The sequence below is a fragment of the Hibiscus syriacus genome, unplaced genomic scaffold (assembly GCF_006381635.1).
Source record: "Hibiscus syriacus cultivar Baekdansim isolate YM2019G1 unplaced genomic scaffold, ASM638163v2 tig00116996_pilon, whole genome shotgun sequence".
NCBI classification, from domain to species: Eukaryota; Viridiplantae; Streptophyta; class Magnoliopsida; order Malvales; family Malvaceae; genus Hibiscus; species Hibiscus syriacus.
In genome coordinates this window covers 1,677,373-1,696,377 of record NW_024063512.1, presented here as the reverse complement: position 1 = coordinate 1,696,377, position 19,005 = coordinate 1,677,373, and the positions used below count along the sequence as shown (strand labels likewise).

Genomic DNA, 19,005 nt, shown 5'->3' with positions numbered 1-19,005 from the left:
ATGGCGTCCTCCGATAACCTGAGCGATAAGAACGCTGTTTTCAGAAAGCTGAAAGCAAATCAGATAACAAGGTTTGTTGTTTGTTGATTGATTTTTAAATTATTATTATTTAGATCTGGAAAATTCTTTTTCTCCATCTCCGATTATTCTTATCGTTATTTTATTCGTAGATGTGTTCGATTGTAATGCGAGGAATCCGACATGGCGTCGGTGACGTATGGGATCTTTCTGCATTGATTGCTCTGCCGTTCATCGGAGTCTCGGTGTCCACGTCAGCTTTGTCAGGTATCGGCGTCATTTTTTTTATTATTAAATATGCATTCTGTTATTTTTAGTTGTGTTTTGTTCTGTGATCTAAGCTCCGAATTATGTGTGAACACGTTGGATTTTTGTCGAATTATAAAGGGAAGAAAATTGATTTGGTTTTTCCCTCTGATGCATCTTTTCATAGGGAAACCGAACTGTCTGGTGTTGACATTTATAAATTTAATATATCAAAGGTTTGAGTTGACAGATTATTACTATTGGAGGGGATCTCCAGATGGTGGAACAGCCAAATGATGCTTTTGAGAAATTTGGTTCCTTTTATAGTTAATATTATTTTTATAAGCTCCTCAACTGAAGTACGATCTGTTCTATATTCTTTCTAAGAGATCTATTGTTCATATTTATAATGATGTTTGCATTGGACTCGAATCCTAATATGAAATGTCCTCTTTTTCTGTGTTTTTTAATGAATGTGATAAATTCATTGTCAGGTATATTATGCATATGAGATAAGCTGCTACGATTTTAGTTACTTAGATATAGTTCCAAAAATTACTCAGGAAGTCAGGATTGTTTTCTCTTTTTTCTAGGGGTGTAATGGTTTGATAGTTGGAACTTCTTGCAGATATTAATCTGCTCATATTTAACATGCCCGTGAGCATTTGTGGGTGAAAAATGTAGCATGCACATTTTCCCAACTTGCTATTTTCTGGGCATTAGGTTTTTTGGTACTCATGTTTAGCCAAATTTGGAGGTACATAATCACTTAACCACTTTCTCAAGAAAATATCCATACTGGCACAAAATGCACTTTTTCAAGAGTGTCCTCCTTCCTAGCCAGAAAAGCAAGAGCTTTCAGATATTTTCTGTCTACTCTGAAACATGTTCACATGTTCATTAGTGAAGACTTGGGATTTGAGAATCCATGATGTTGATGCTATCATACAATGTCCCTGCTATTGATTATATTCGTGAGACTTTGTGTTCCTCTCTTCTGTTCTTAACGCACTTATATTTTATGCAGGTCTACAATTTAGATTCATGGTCTCCTGAACAATTGAAAATGATGATCTATGGAGGAAACAACCGTGCACAAGTTTCTTTAAGCAGCATGGATGGACTGATGGAGGCAAAATGAGTCCAAGTATACTTCAAGGGCTGCTGAGTTATATAGGCAAACACTATTAAAAGAAGTCACTAAAAGCTTGGCACAAGAGGCGAGTTTGCCATCATCTGTTGCCTCTCAGTCGTCACAAGCATCCAATGGACTTCTTGATAGCAAGATTGATGAGGTTCCTAAGAAAGTTCTTTAGACAGGTTGGAAAAAACAGAAGTTTCTGCTCCGCAAAAGTCCTTTACAACTGTTACAAGCACTGTCAGGAAGCCTCTTGGCACAAAGAAAACTGGGAAAGCTGGGGCTTGGCACCAGAAAGCTTGCCTCTAAGGTATTCACATAGACTTTTGAGCAATGCAATCACAGCAGAATGATCATAAGCATATCTCATTAGAACAATTACATTTTTTGGAGTTATTTTCAGTGCTTTTCTCTTCATAACATCAATTTACTTGCAGTCGAGTGAAAATATTAACCAGAAGCCTCAAGAACCCGTTGTCCCTATTGCTTCCTCAACAAGAAAACCTGCACCACCCATTGGCTCATCTTTTCCATCGCGTTTTGAGTATGTAGAAAATGGTCAATCTACTGAGTTGAATTCTGGTGGCCCACAAGTGCTTAGCCACGTTGCTCCACCAAAGTCATCTAGCTTCTTTTCTGATTTGGAATGGACAACGGATTTGAGAAGAAATCAAGCTCAAATTCCCCAAAAGTGCAAGTAAGTAATATACCTCTGTCAAAGACCTAGAAATTGCATATCTTGTGTATAGATGGCCGATTAGTTTGATGGAAAGTCTCTTTCTGTTTAGAACATACGGCTCTTCCATTTGAGTCTTCATATCACTCAAGGTCAATTTCAAAACTACTAAATATGTTTACAACTTTCATGTTGAGGATGTTTGACATCAAGGGATTGAACCCAGTATACATAATTCTGGTTATGCTTTTAGCTAAAGTGGACTTATATTTCCTTAAAAATCAAATTTCAATACATGACATTTAAGTTTGCATGCTGTGTTTGTGGACACTTTATGAGACACCTTGAATCTTCTTGGATCACACGTCCATGTAATACAAGGTTGGAGAATTTGACGGGTAGGAATTTTTTTGGGATTATCTTTTAATTTTTCTAGTTGTCGATTGAAGTGGTCAATATTTGTTTATTAGTTCTTGTATCTGTTCTGCCTTCTCGCTGTGTTTCTTATTGCTTATTATTATTTTTTTATCCCAGATTCAGGAAACTGATGAAGCTAGGAAAAAGTTCTCGAATGCGAAATCTATTTCATCAGCCCAATTTTTTGGTGATCAGACCAGAACAGCAGACAATGAAGCTCAAGCTACTTTGCAGAAATTCTCTGTATGTACACCGGCTTTTCCTTCCTCAAAGAATCATTTTATGTGCTCAAGAGACTGTATTACTCTATTACGAAAACTAGGGATGACAAAAATCCGAAACTGATGGGTTCTAACCCAATCCAATAAGGTTGGATTTTTTAAATTGGGTTTTGGAGTGGGGTTTTTGATAATTTTTTTGTGGTTGGGCTGGACGGATTTAGACGAAACCATCTTGCCCTCATATATTTGCTAAAATATCATTTTTTTTAAATTATTTTTATAAAATATTATTTAGGGTTTTTTAGGACGGGTGGGATTTTGTTTAAAAAAAATAGGGGTCGGATATATCATTTATTTTTGGGTTTGGATTTTAGTCGAATTAAAGTATTTTGAAATTAGGTTGTGTTAGGCTTTCATTATGTCGGGTTGCGGCAGGGAAAAATCTGCCCCGCTCCGCCCCTCCCCTCCCCGCCATCACCATCTCTAATTATGAATTTTTACTACCCTTGTATAATATCCTTTTCCTTAATATTTTGATTGACCATCGGCTGTAAATAAAGTAGATTCTTATAACTGTAATAGCATCAGTTATTTGCGGTAAGGTAGCAAAAGAAATAGCAAATGCTTGTTTTAACGAAAAAATATTGGCATAACCGGAAGTAGTACTAGTGGGTAACTCATTTATGAGGTAAGAGATAATTTACGTTTGAAATGTGGTTCCTGAGATGAATAGCCATCTTGTGTTTTTTTGCAGGCTTCAACAGCCATCTCCAGTGCTGATCTATTTGGGAAGGGTGAGGATCTAGACCTCTCGGCTAGTGACCTCATCAACCGACTCTCATTCCAGGTCTGCTGTCTAAATTGCATCATCCCTTGTCACCTTCTGTGTTATAGTGCGTATGACATACATGGGGAATTTATCTTTCTTTTGTTTTGTTGTTTGTGAAATTTATTGTCAGGCACAACAGGATATCTCGAACATAAAGAACATTGCGGGGGAGACCGGGAAGAAACTTAGCTCCTTTGCAACCACTTTTATGTCAGATCTTCAGGATAGAATCCTCTGATGTAATGTTCTGGGTCTAAGATTTGTAGTGAAACAAGTGCAAAGTGGTTTCATCATTTTTTTTTTTGCATTTTGCATTTTGCAAAGACTTCCTTTTGGGGGGTGGGGTTTATTATAAAATTGGTTCAAAAGGGTCGAGTGAAAAACCCCTCCAGATTTGTAACAGGCTGGTTTTCTTCATATCACCGGTTGGTGTTGGGTTATCGTAGTATTATAAATAAACACTTTCACTTATCCAGAAACCAAATTGGGACCTTAAACGACAACTACGTAATCGAACTTCAAAGTTTCCGAAATGGCAATTCATCATGTTGTGTTCTTTCCATGAAGCAGAGCTGGAATTATGCTGGATGGATTGTTTATGGTTCTTGAATTTGGGCTAGAATTCACCACTCCATTTTCCACTTCCCTTTCCCTTTTGAGGTATATGACACTATAGTGATCAAGGTGGGATAATTAGATCAGATCAAGATGCAATTTAAACACATCAAAATTAAAAAGCAAAAAAAGAAGTAAATATAAGACAAATAAAGTTTACGAACAAGACCAAAAGAAGTGAAGAGTTTTTAATTATATAGACTACTATTATCTACCACGTTTACCATAGATTTTTTTTCTTTTTAATTCCAAAAGTTGGTTTAAAAAACCTTATCTAAGAGTTATTTTTTTAGTTATAGACTGGACTATTATTCTACCACGTTTACCATTGATTTTTTTTCTTTTTAATTCCAAAAGTTGGTTTAAAAAGCCTGCTCATTTTTTATTTTTAAATAATGATATATATTTTTTTTAATATTGTTTGTTCAATTAAAAAATTATTGCTAGCATATCAAATAATAATAATTTTTAAATTATAGTATAACAAATAAAAACCTGATTTTCTTTCTTAGATATACATATGTTATTGTAGTATTTGGCTTATTACTTCAACTACTACTTTTGTTCAATAGCCTAATGACCGAATACTTAACAAAGTTAACCCACTTCATACTTTTCCAAAACAAATATCTTAATTTTCTCTACGTATTGTTTAAGAATCATCACATTTTGGTCGATCAACTTGCTGACAAGCAACTGGTTCCCTATCTTTTATCTTCAGATACTGCCTCTCTCTCCCGAAGTACAACCCTTCTCTATTTCCTCCTAAAGTTACGATCCAAAGGCATCAAACCTTTGATGTCAAATAATGCACCCAACACAATATAAATACTGCATAAAATGGATGGTTTTCATATATGATTTGGCAAGTCATTATCAGATTCCTATGACAAATATGGACAAAGTAAACGGAAAAAAAGTGGGTAATGGAAACCCTAGCGCATACAGAATATCAATAAAATATACATGGCAAAGTCATCAAAAAGTAGATATGGGAGCAAATCATATAAGACTATAGCTATTGATCGATATCATCGTCACATTGTTTGTATATAATTAGGGATGTAACTAGGGGACCGGGTGGAGACAATTGTCCCCTAAAATTTTTAAAATCTATATATTTTATATATTTCTTTATATTTTTTATTAAAAATTATTTTCTCCCCTAAAGTTTAATAAATTCATCGTCCTTTAATTTTATAAATTCGTTCCCCTAAAAAAATCATGTGCCAGGTATAATGCTTATGCTTTTTCATAATGACAAAAAAAAACTAGTTAAAAAGTATACATACGGGAAAAGGAACCCTAATTTTAAAAGAACAGTTTTTTTTTACATGTTGGAGCTTGTAAGGCCAGACCGTTACTTTCTTCCAAAAGTTCTTTTGGTTTTAATGGGTTAGGTAAAGTTCTTGTAGCTTTCCTTCCCCTCCAATGAGCTCAATTTCACCTCTTATTTTAATTGCTTTTATCGACCCCTTTTCTTTCATGAGATTTGCTTTTAGGCACATTTTTTTTTGTTGGCTTGTGATGTATCCATTTCCATAATTATTCTCTCCCACTCCTTGCTGAGGACAAGAACCAAAGTACTTGAAAGACAAATATGATTTGGATTCTTTTATCATCTAAGCTAAGTGTAACTTTCATGAAAAGAGACTGAATTCATCTGCAATAATAGATAGCCCATTGTATATTCAGAGATAAATTTTTTTAACTGTATTTCGGTAGTAAATCATAAATATATCAAATCATAAAAAATAATCTAATAATTGAAATATTTCTGAATAAAATCTCATATGATTAAATCTAAAACAAAATTATAGCGCTTATTAAAAAATGCTTTAAATCTTACTTTTAAATTTGTTAAAAGCGAATTAACCAAAAAAAAAAAGAGAAACTCCCACGCTTGGCCTAAAGGGGTTTGGAATTTAATTTAATTTTGGTATTATAAACATTGAACTTTACGTTGTTGTGACAAAGAAAGACAGCAAATGACACAAGGATGGAAAAAAACTTCATTAGGTGGCATGACCATGAAAAGCATTCCACCTTTGCAACTTGCTCCACTCCTGGGATATCCTTTTCTTACATTAATTAATATATGTAGTTCCTCCTCCGAAATCACATGACCATTGAAAAACTCACATAATCTACAATCCGCAATCTTATAGTCAAATTTAGTTGGCTTGTAACATACAAATAACCTTAGGCCTTACATCAATACTAAGGGTCAGTATATAAGTCACCGTGCAAGGTTAAAAAAGAGGCTTTTCTATTTTTCGGGCTTTTTCATTCTTGACGAGTGTTCATCGTCGTCTCCTGCCCATTTGCTCTTTATTTTCTCTGCACTAAGTAACTAATCGTGGTTCTCCGCTAAACTAAAAAAGGGTGAACTGTTTACATCTACGTAACTCAATTTTTCAATCAACAATTGGTGCAGTGAACATAACACCTCCCAAACAAAAGAATCAGATTAACCCCCAAGAGCGTAATAACTAGTCCTACCTCTCATCTCCTTATCAAACATTCCATGTAATTCCACAACAAACCATATGTTGAAAAAGTTTACTAGTGTTATGGCATGTGATAGGTTTATTGAAACTGATTTTTTACGAGAAAGATAGATTTATTGAGGTAAGTTTCTAAGAGAAGAAAACCATCAAGCTGATGTTTTGTCGATATGGATTGCTTTCGTAGAAATCAAAGAGAGGGAAAATGTACTGCTTGAATACAAAGCCTATCCAAACTATATGCTTACACATGTCTTGTTCTTAGATGAAGGATTGAATTGGATGACGCATATCATCAAGGTCATTTCAGATGAAGAAGAACCAAAGGATCCCAACGAGAGAATTAAACTACGCAATAAGGCTGTCATATTTACATCTTACTTGATAGAGTATTGTATAAGAAACTTCTCTGAACCCTTCCTCTATTGCTTGGGTCTATCGAAGGCAATTATGTTTGAAGCAATAAATTTGATGCTCTTGATAGTTCCTTTATTTGGGCAACGTCTTTTGACGTGATTACTCTCAATTCTATTACCATCTAAATTTATTATGACAGTCGAATTCATATTAATCGGTGTCGTCAATCTTAAGACCGACACCAACACCCTATCGTTTAGTGTCGAAGAGATAAATATATATATCCCCACGAGCAATACTAAGTGAGGATCTTGAATTCCGCACCTGCTGTTCATCATCATTTGCTAATCATTTTTTTCCTCTCTCTAAACCGTCACTGACGGTAATTCTCATACCATCAACATATTTAATGACAAGAAATTACTGATGACTGAAGTGTTCATTTTAATTAAGCTAAGGTCATTGTATTCGGTGAAAGTATCGAAGGAAGTGTTGTCAATTTCAGTCACAATGGTGAGACTGCCCGCTTTGGGGTGGCGTGTTGCAAGACCATTCAATTTGTTTTAAAGTTCAATAAATTGTCTTATTGCTGAGAAATATATATATATATATAATCTTTGTTTTTATTAAGATTATAGTTTATACAAAATTACCTTCAAATTTAGTTTTAGTATTTTAGTTTACAAAAATAAAATGTGTGTTGTAATAAATTGACAATGATTTAGTATAAAATTATAGGGTGAAGTACACAAATGATCCCTCGACTATAAGATGTAACTTTGTTAAGTTTTCTGACTATTAAAAGTTACAAATTGGTCTCCCTACTATAAAGCATTATTTTGTTGAGTCTCCGGACTATTAAAAGTGATAAAATGGTCACCTGACTATTCATATGTTCCAAACTCATCATTTTTGGTTAAAAAATTAACGACCGCCTGAGTTTGATATTAACCTGCTAATTGAGATATGATAAAATCATATTTTAATGATGTCTACTGACATTGTTGTTGCTTTCAAGCATTGACCCAACGACATAATGTTTCAAGCGTTGATTCAACGACATAATGTAAATGGAGAGTCGATCCATAAAATACAACTCAAACGGTTCCGACATCAAATTTTATCATATCCTAATCAAAAGGTTAATGTCCAGCTCAAACTTCAACCAATTTTTTTACAAAAAAGGACGAGTTTGAAACATATGAATAGTCAAGTGATTATTTTGTAACTTTTAATAGTATGATGATTCAACAAAGCAATGTCCTACGGTTGAAATATCATTTATAACTTTTAATAGTTGAGAGACTAAACAAAATAACGCCGTATAGTTGAAGGACCATTTGTGTACTTTACCCAGAATTCTAATAATTTGTCAATAAATTGAAACTAAATTACCCTACGAGGTTTATAAAGTGGTTTAGTTTAGACCAAAATCAACATGAACCAACAAATTTAAGAAAAGGAAAAATAACTTTTAGGCTTTAAATTGATAAAATTTATAATTTACTTCTTGAATTTTATTTTGATCCATTTAATGTGAATTTGATAATTTCAATTTTAATTCTTTTAATTATATGATATTTTAAGGGCTACTCTCGAGATAATGTTCTCGAATAATTAATTCATTCACAGATAATGCACTCCTCAGATTAATTGCTCAAATAGGGTGAAATCTACAGTGTTGGTCGTAGGCGCCATGCCATCCGGCGACCTACTAGGTCGCCATGTCTTCCCGGCGAGCTATGAGAGAGATTGCATGTCATGCACGTTCCAACACGTTGGGCATCTGAAGGCATCCGACCGAGGGCATCCGACCGATGCCATTCGAGCGAGCTATGCGAGGGCATCCGAGGGCAAGGAATCACGCGAGGAGCAGGAGGAGTGCATGGCGACCTACAAGCGCCAGGAGTGCATGGCGACTATGCTGGGAAGCTGCCACGCCGTAGGTCGCCCGGAAGGCATGGCGACCTACGGCCAACACTGTGCAATTCACCCTATTTGAGCAATTAATCTTGGGAGTACGTTATATCGTTAAATAAATTTTCGAGAACATTATCTCGAAAATTTTGCCTATTTTAAGATCATATTATATCATTAAAATAATTAAAAATAGATAAAAAAATAGATTTAAGACCCATGTGAACTAAAAATATTTAAAGAACAATTTTTTTAAAAAACAATTAAAAGTCACCTATCTCGACCATTTTCAAATCAAATACACAGAGAAAGCTACGAGAAAATGAAAGCGGAAATAATAACAATATGTAAAGTCAAAGTCAATCGTTGGTTTGCTGACATGGCACGATCATTGGTCAGAACTCAAAGCTAAGAAATCTGAGAAGCAAACGGAGTGGGGGTCCCACATAGCAGTTGCAATAATAGAAGTGAGTCCCAACTCCCGTATTCGGACGGCAACAGCCGAAACACATGGTGTAATAAAACGGCGTAGCATCAGATAGCCGCTCTATCGTTGTTATTTTGCTCTCGAGTCGTGAGTGGTATCCCGTGTTGGGTGCAGTTCAAATCTTGTGTCATTGACTTCTAAAGTCCGTAAATTTTCAGAAAAAAATATCTATTCAATTTTTTTTATCATAATAGTATCTAAAAATTATTTAAAGAAATAATATTATTTTTATCGTATAAACAGTTTTTATAATATGGGTAAACGAGGTAGTATCTGTCCAATTATAACTTTCAACCATTTGACATTAAACACTCGTACCCTGGACATTTTTTGTACTCGAACTCGAGACCTTAAGAAAGTGATTGATTGAATAGGAAATATATAGATTGTAATTCGTGTCTCTCATTAAAAAAATTTAAAATTTAGAGGCCTGATATTTTAACTGTAATTTTTTCTTTGAATAGACTGTGATAATTATAAAGTAATATTTGTTCATAATCTAAATTGATATTAGATAAAAGTCGATTACTAATATTTTAAAATAAAATTTAATTATTAAATCAAATAAATAGAAAACATTATTTTAATCTAGATGGATATTAGATAATGAATTGCTTTAATATAAATGCATTATAAATGAATAAAATCGATTGTGAACTATGTACTTATGTATTTATTGTCATTTTAATTTCATTTTTATTTTATATTAGTTGCCTCTATTTATTGTGAGACGAATTAATCAATTGTAAGTATAATTACAATTGTAATTTTTTTAGAATTCGAACATTTAAAAATAATTAGTATCTAAGATTGCAATCTCCTTATACCAAAAGAAGAAAAAAATTCAAAATATCAATGGTGATTTACTATTAAAAATCATACCAACATTGTTCACCACATCTTAAAAATATTATTATTAACATAAACTAAACGGTCTCGATAGTAAATGAATTGTTGTTATTCATTGAGATCTTGGGTTCAAGCATTCTTAATATCAGAGATGAGCATTCATTGTCAAATGATTAAGAGTTATCTTTGAGCATATATTGTCTATACTTACATCAGATTAATAAAAAATAATAACATTATTCGAATTAAGTTATCTCACAGTAAATGTTGATCATGAACAAGATTAAATTATTAAAATAGTTTTCTTTTAATCATTTTTTTATTAAAATAGTACTCTAAAGATCATTAATTTCTAAAATGACACATATTTTTGTCACATAAGAGAAGGTATGTGTCTATGAAAAGCTTTTTTTTTTCAAAGAAATACCTTTACTTACATGATAAGTCACATGGATTATTTCTCCAACGCTGACATTATTCAATACCAAAATAAAAAAATAAAATATTAAGCTAAAAATTACATAAACTTTATTAAAAGAAAAGTATTGGGTCAAAATATATTAAAAATAATTAATAATTAATTTATTTTTAAATTTTATATAAATTATGAATTTAATATTTTTATTTTAAAAAAATAAATATCATAAAAAATTTAGTTAAAATTATTAAAAATTTTAATTTTAAAATTTTCTCGTATTTTTTTTAATTAATTTATATCCTTTAAAATTATAAGTTAATACAATTTAATGTTTTTTTAATAAAATATAAAGTTTTGGAAATTACACTAAAGGTTACTAATTTAGTGTTCTTTTAATAAAAGTTATATAATTTCTAATTTAATTTTTATTTCTTTCATTTTGTTGATAATGTCAATGTTAAAAGAAATAATATGACCTGTCACATAAGCAGAAATATTTTCCTTAGAAACAACTTTTCAAAATTTTTAATATAATTTTAATAAAAAAGAATTAAATGATATTATTTTAATAATTTAACCAATGAACAATGAATGAGAATTAAGACATTAAATAATAAAGAATTATAATATATGATAAGACCGAGAGAGAAATGGGTGTGTGAAAATGAAAGAGGTGGATTCCTTGCACCTCCCATCGACTTCGAGAGCGTAGCTTCGGTTTTAGCTTGGTGTCTGGACTCCCTCTCTATTTAGCCTTTCTTTATTCTCTTTTCATTTTGCATCTCTCTCTCTCTCTCTCTCTCTCTCTCTCTGCTCGCCGCCTTCTATTCTCTCTCTGTAATCTCACTCATTACCTCAAGACTTCAAGCTGGCGATCGAAAACCAAGAATCCACTGTGAAGCCCAAGAACAGAAGAATCATGGTAAAAAAAAAGACTACTCCTTTTTCGTATTTGTCAATTCAGCTTTTGTTTCTTTTCAAAATTTTCTCTTGTTTTCGCTACTTGGATATTGATAAGATTGCGTTTGATGAGATTGGATTTGTGTGTTCTTGATAGGGAGCTGATGGACCCGATGAAGAAGATAACAGATGGCCGCCATGGTTGGAACCTTTGTTGAGAGAACATTTCTTTGTTCAATGCAAACTTCATGTTGATTCTCACAAGAGTGAATGCAATATGTACTGCTTAGATTGTATGAATGGCGCTCTCTGCTCTCTCTGTCTACCTTATCACAAGGACCATCGTTGTATTCAGGTTCAATATTTTTTTGCCCTTTTTTTCTTTTGAAATTTGCTTCATTTCCTAATTCATCTTATGGAGATATGAGGAATCCCGTTAGTCAATCTCCTTTTGGCATTCATGTTTCCAATTCTGGACTTCTGTTTTTTGTCCTTTCTTAGAGATTGTTTTCAATTCTGAGATTCTCCTCCAAGTTTATTTCTTTTTGCTCTGTTTTTTTTTCTTGAATGTACTAAAAAGACTGGAATTTTCACATTTTCTCAACATCCAAGCAGGCATTGACTCAATCTTGTAGACCTTTTCTCTGTTTTGTAAATGATTTTCGCTTATTTTCTTTTCTATTGTCATCCAAAACATTAGTGGTTTTTCAATCTAACAATCAATCCCACCAAAAAAAAACTCCTTAATTTGTCCTTTGTTTCTAACAAGAAACCCAAATGTTTTTTCCCCATGAAAATGGGTCAAATCTGATTTTGTATTTCTTGGCAGAAAAGGCCATAAAACTCAGAACTTTTCCATTAACTTACTAATTCGATTGCTCTGTTCTTTTTTTTCCCCTTTTTCCTACAGATCAGGAGGTCCTCGTACCATGATGTGATAAGGGTATCGGAGATACAAAAATACCTGGACATATCTGGTGTCCAAACTTATGTTATTAACAGCGCCAAGGTCGTCTTCATCAATGAGAGGCCTCAACCAAGGCCCGGAAAAGGTGTCACCAACACCTGTGAGGTCTGTGACCGTAGCCTCGTCGACTCCTTCCGATTCTGCTCTCTCCGTTGCAAGGTGAATCCCATGTTTTCTCTTTAATCAATTTTCTCGGTAGTCAACGGTGTTGTTTGGTAGTTGAGAAACTGTACGATTAGTCAAGGTTCCAGTTTTCCAAGCAAAAAACCAAAGTAGTCAAATTTGCTTAATTTTTGTTTGGCGAAAGATATGTTGACTTGTTCTTCATTCTAATTGGTTTCCACATTTACTTTTTCAAATTTCAGATTGTGGGCACATCAGGAAGTTTCCCGAAGAAGAAGAGGCACATCTCCGCCGTGGCATCGGACTCCGAAGACTCGAAATGTAGCCATGGAAAGCTGAAGAACCACAACAACAAAGTGCAGAGCTTTAGTCCTTCGACACCGCCTCCGAGTACGGTTAATTACCGAACCGCGAAACGGAGAAAGGGGATTCCCCATCGAGCCCCAATGGGAGGACTAATCATAGAATATTAGTCATAGACATAGCGTTGTGCCTTTTTGTCCTCAAAGGCCGTCATTGTCACTATTGTGTATATAATTACATGAGAAGCAGGAACCAACAGAGCGTATAACTGGAGAATGATGGGAAAATAAAGCCCCAAAATATGTCAAAAGGAGTCCACAATGATTATACATAGGTTCTTTAGCAAATAATGATGTGAAACCAGATATGTAAATAGGGTTTCTTTTTCAAGTTTTTGGGTTTGGGTAGTGGAAGAAAGCCACGTACTGTGTGCAAATGCTTATAATTTTGGGTTATGGAAATGAAATAATAGTAAGGTTGGTCGCTTATGATTTGATTGATTGCTTTCCGTTATTGGAGCGTGGTTTCCTTTTCCTGGCGAGTGGCACGTGTGGGATTGGATATGTCTTGAAATTGTGTGTTTTGGTCGTGTCCACTGTCCAATACCACCATGGTTAGGTTAGCCGCCACTCGCTGAAATCGTTGAACCGTCCACGTATCGAAATGTCATATTCCACGTGTGAATCCACAACTAGCCAGACCAGCCACATACCATTGTCTTAAAACATAGAAAGGAAAGCAAAAAACAAAAACATCCATCGTCATTGATGATCTGATCCATCACGAGGAACCCGGGGAACATGGAATATGGATAAAGTTGTTCGGTTTCGGCCTAGATACTTGTAATAATTTTAATATATATATGGTGTGAAGTAAATATAATATATGTGCTTCCAAGATTTGCAACGACGCAGCCCTGGCCGGCAATATAATAATGGAAAGATCGTGCGATGTGCATTTTGGAGATGGAGCGGCAATCCGGCTGTTGGTTTACACTTCCCTCCACCTCAGTGAGGGAGCGAGGTTGAGTTAGCGGTGGATTAAATATATTTTCATAATGAACATATCATACATACATATATATTAATAATATAATTTTTTGTACAAACAAAATTTTATGATAAATATAACCAATCAAATAAATAAATAATAGAAAAAAATTAGATTTCAATCCGCCACTAGGTTGAGCCCACGTGACATTAATGAATCCACCATTAAAAGCACATGCATTCCAGAACTGCTGTGTCTGCTCTGTTCCAGTAGGAGTGGGATTTCTGTATGGGACTGGCTGACCATAAGCAATCAAATATTTGTTTAAGTTGTGGAAACTCTTTCACCCCGAATACTATATGTATGTAAACAATTTAATCCATGCATTTAATTATTATAAAATTCCAGCTTCTTTTACACTAAAAAACAATATATTCTAATGGATATGGTGGTGAAATCGTAGGATATCACATTAAAGAAAAGGAGAGTCAAAAGAAAGTGGGCAAAGGGGGATATCTCTCCACTACCTTTTGTGTTGTTTCAGTGTTGTGCTTTTGATATGAAATATCAAATCACTCTCCCTCTTTTTAAAAAAAACATTTTATGTGATTTAATTATTAATTAGATTATAAATATGTTTTTTTTTCTAATTTAATAACTTTTTAATTGTTATATCTATCGCGGCCGTATTTCGGTTGGGCCCGGATTTAAGTTTCGATGTGAATGAATTGGGTTAGAGTCGCCACATATCATTTAAAAATAATTTTAGGTTGATCGGACACCATCTTACCTGATCTACGTTTTACCAGAAATGTGTCGGGTTCGGGAGTCAATTACGGTCAAGGAAAGATTAGCACCCTTGAATCACTCTTTCGGTACCAATTAATTTGTCGGTTGTCTTAATTACGAAAATTTAAAATTAAAATTAAAATTTAAAAAACGTTCGATTCAAATTACTTACTTTTGATTAGTTAAAAAGTATCCCTAAAGTCAAAAATATTGTTAGATTGAAAAAAAATAAAAAGAGAAAGAGAAAAATATTAATATAATAATAATAATAAAATAGATAACAAAGATAAATAAAAATTAGTAAAAAATAATATAAATAAATAAAAAGGACCAAAATGAATGATGTTGAAAAATGGCATGACTAAGCAAGGATTAACCCTTAGAAAATCCAAAATACTTCAATTTGCACAAACAAATTTAAAAGGAAAACACAATATTTAAAGGGAAAACACGTCAATTTACGCAAACAAATGGTTATTAGCTTATGGGTCCCACTTATAATATATTAAAAGGGGTTAGGAGGGCAAGGATCATGGAGATTATTAAAGTTGTCAAACGATTCAAGGGAATATTTGATGATACCATACCATGTCATCATTGCCCGTAAAAGACAAGTTAAATTTTCAATTGGATTTGCGAGGTTTCAAAGGTAGTATTATGTGCTAAAAAAGATTAGACTATCCCACAATAGGAAAGTTGTTGAAAACAAACCAGTAAATAAATCGGAAGCTGGAATGCCGCTAGATAATTGCAGAATCTTCAACTGAACAAGTAAAGACGGACCTCGAACTAGAATGAAACCGCTTAGAGTAAGCCGGGACCTGTTTCTGACGCAAAGGGAAAAGATATGCAAAGGTTTTTTTAGGTGCCTCTTCTAGCTTGAGCGATCACGTCTTTGTCTTCTTCAAACACAGATATCCTCTGTCGGACGCTAATTTGCTCGAAGTTTAAAGGGTTGTTCACCGTTTTAATGCTTTGATTCTTCTTTCGCAAAGTTTTCTTCTCATTCTCGGATATTTCGATTTTTTCAGGATTCCTTTTCCCCCTGTTTTTCCAAATCGTTGCCCCTTCCTCTGATTTTGGTTTCACCTTTTTCCCCGTTGCGTTTACAAGCATGCCTATTTATAATGTTTAGAAGCCTAGTTCCGTTTGATTTTAGACTTCTAATGATGTTGTACAACTTGCTTGTTTGTTGATGATGTGGGTGTTGGTTGTTGTCGAGAAAACCAGTCGAAAAATCGAGGCTTTGTAGATAGGGAAATGCGGCTGCGGTTGGGTGGGAATGGTGAGAAATCAGGGACGTTTTGTTACGGTTAAAAGATGGAGTCTTCAAGGTCGAAAATTAGTGTCTACAGTTGTCCCTATTTGTCCTTTATCGTGGAACGAAAAATAGGACAAAGATAAAATGATACATTTTCGTTCGATGGAGTTGAAAATTGAATCTGATATTTCAATTAAAAATAATTCCCTGTCGAATTGAGTTGCGGATGACTCCTCCGTCGCGAAGTCGAGTCTATCTTGAAATGATATGGAATTGAAGCCGTAATTCGGAATTTGAATCGAAATGTGGCTTCTCGTTACCAAATTGTAGTCAACTTCGGTCTTTTTCTCGGTTTAAAGACATTGGTTTAAAAATTTGACTGGAAAATAGTTCATTGACTCCACCATGTGGTTGATAGTCTCTCGAGATCGAACTCAGAAATCTTCGTTGACAGATAGCTTTTCTGGACTTAAGTTGTGCTGCCGGAAAACGGTTTCTTGTCACTAAGGCACGGCTTACCCAGGTCTTCTTCTCGACTTGAAAACCTCGACTGCAACCGAAAAATATTGTGATTGATATGTCATCGAGCTGAATGGAATCGAACTCGACAATTTCGTTGACAAATAGCTCTTATTACATTGAGCTATGCTGCAACTGATGTGCCTTTGAGCTGAATGGAATCGAACTCGAAGGGTCTTTGATGACAGATAACCCCTCTAGCTTGAGCTATGCTGTAAATTTGATATGCCTTTGAGCTGAGTGTAATCAAACTCGAAGGTCTTGGTTGACAGATAACCCTTCTCGCCTTGAGTTATGCTGTAAATTGGACATGCCTTTGAGCTGAGTGTAATCGAACTCGAAGGTCTTTTGTTGGCAGATAGCCCTTCTCGCCTTGAGCTATCCTGCAAATGATGTGCCTTTGAGTTGAGTGTAATCGAACTCGAAGGTCTTTTGTTGGTAGATAACTCGAAGGTCTTTTGTTGGCAGATAGCCCTTCTCGCCTTGAGCTATGCTGCAAATGATGTATCTTTGAGCTGAGTGTAATCGAACTCGAAGTTCTTTTGTTGGCAGATAACCCTTCTCGCATTGAGCTATGCTGCAAATGATGAGTGTAATCGAACTCGAAGGTCTTTTGTTGGCAGATATCCCTTCTCGCATTGAGCTATACTACAAATGATGTGCCTTTGAGATGAGTGTAATCGAACTCGAAGGTTTTTTGTTGGCAAATAGACTTTCTTGCCCTGAGTTATGCTACAAATGATGTGCCTTTGAGCTGAGTGTAATCGAACTTGAAGGTCTTTGGCATATAGCCTTTCTTTCCTTGAGCTATGCTGCAAATAATATGCTTTTAAGCTAAGTGTAATCGAACTCGAAGGTCTTTGTTGACAGATAACCCTTCTAGCCTTGAGTTATGCTGTAAATGATGTGCCTTTGAGCTGAGTGTAATCGAACTCGAAGGTCTTTTGTTGGCATATAGCCCTTCTTGCCTTGAGTTATGTTGCAAATGATGTGCCTTTCGAAGATCTTTAGCAGATATCCCTTCTTTCCTTGAGCTATGCTGCAAATAATGTGCCTTTGAGCTGAGTGTAATCGAACTCAAAGGTCTTTGGTAGATAACCCTTCTTGCCTTAAGTTATACTGCAAATGATGTGCTTTTGAGCTGAGTGTAATCGAACTCGAAGGTCTTTGGCAGGTAACCCTTCTTACCTTGAGCTATGCTGCAAATGATGTGCCTTTGAGCTGAGTGTAATCGAACTCGAAGGTCTTTGGCAGGTAGCCCTTGTTGCCTTGAGCTATGCTGCAAATGATGTGCCTTTGAGCTGAGTGTAATCGAACTCAAATGTCTTTGGCAGCTAGCCCTTCTTGCCTTGAGCTATACTACAAATGATGTGCCTTTAAGCTGAGTGTAATTGAACTCGAAGGTCTTTGGCAGGTAGCCCTTCTTGCCTTGAGCTATGCTGCAAATAATGTGCCTTTGAGCTGAGTGTAATTGAACTTGAAGGTTTTTTGTTAAAGGTGCTTTTGAATCGAGTATTTTCCATTTTGGAGTCGAAACTTGACCCTAAAAGCTACAAAACATTATGTATGTGAAAAAAAAATGTAATTATCTTAAGTATGTCTAAGATGCATGCAATATGAATTAGTCATGGATGGAGCCTCATTCTGTCTGTCAGTTTTGTACTCGGAATCGACCATGCCCTATTTTCTTCTCGGGTTGTAGCATTTCACATTTGAGACTGTCCTGTTTGAAAGTGTTTTTCTCATTTCTCTTATTTTAGGAGGGAAAACGATATGAGAATATAAAAATTCTGTAAAACATTGCTTCTTAATCTAGGCTCGCAATCGAATCAAATAATAAACATGATTTCAAAGAATATCAAAAGAAGCAACAACTCTCTCATGCTTTTAGAGTTATATTTATTTGACAAATATTTAAATGGATTGGTTGGCTTTAGGTTGGCTTCCTATTTTCTAAGGTTCCAGCCATAAAAAAATGTCATTTTTTCAATCATTGTAACGTGCCTTTTTCTTGGCTTGGCATTTTAATTGGATGCGGACAAAATGACGCAACTAGCATGATCAACTACTAGACCTTCTATTTTAGTTCTCTGAAATCTTCCATTTGTTCAAGCTTCGTAGGCTCATCTAACAAAGGCAGTGCAAAAATATCGGTCTAAAAATGAAATTCTTGAGTGCTCGTGTGAAATTGACTATAACAAGTGTTCCTTAACTCCCTTAGGCCATTTTTACCGAAACTCCTTATTTAATTTGCCATTGTCTGGCTAGCTGGATCCATAAAGCCGAGGCGTTTAACCAATTTCTCTAGAATGACAACTCAATGATATTATAATCACCTTTATCAGGCTAGCTGAATATTATCCATAAAACTGGGGCGTTTAACCAATTGCTCTACAGGGACAACTCAAGCTTTATTGTATAGATATTATAATCACCTTTATCAGGTTAGTTGAATCTT

The 19,005-nt window shown here is 34.6% G+C and overlaps 1 protein-coding gene and 1 pseudogene across 1 annotated transcript; both read left to right on the top strand.

Moving 5' to 3' along the window:
- Positions 1-1,192: 1,192 nt before the first annotated feature.
- On the top strand, positions 1,193-3,985 carry LOC120193593 (annotated as a pseudogene).
- A 7,392-nt stretch (positions 3,986-11,377) lies between these two features.
- LOC120193455 lies at positions 11,378-13,163 on the top strand. The gene is made up of 4 exons (XM_039195943.1): positions 11,378-11,617; positions 11,753-11,950; positions 12,506-12,721; positions 12,928-13,163. Exons 1-4 carry the CDS (start codon positions 11,615-11,617, stop codon positions 13,156-13,158), a joined length of 648 nt encoding a protein of 215 aa, XP_039051874.1. The 5' UTR covers positions 11,378-11,614; the 3' UTR covers positions 13,159-13,163.
- Positions 13,164-19,005: the final 5,842 nt, after the last annotated feature.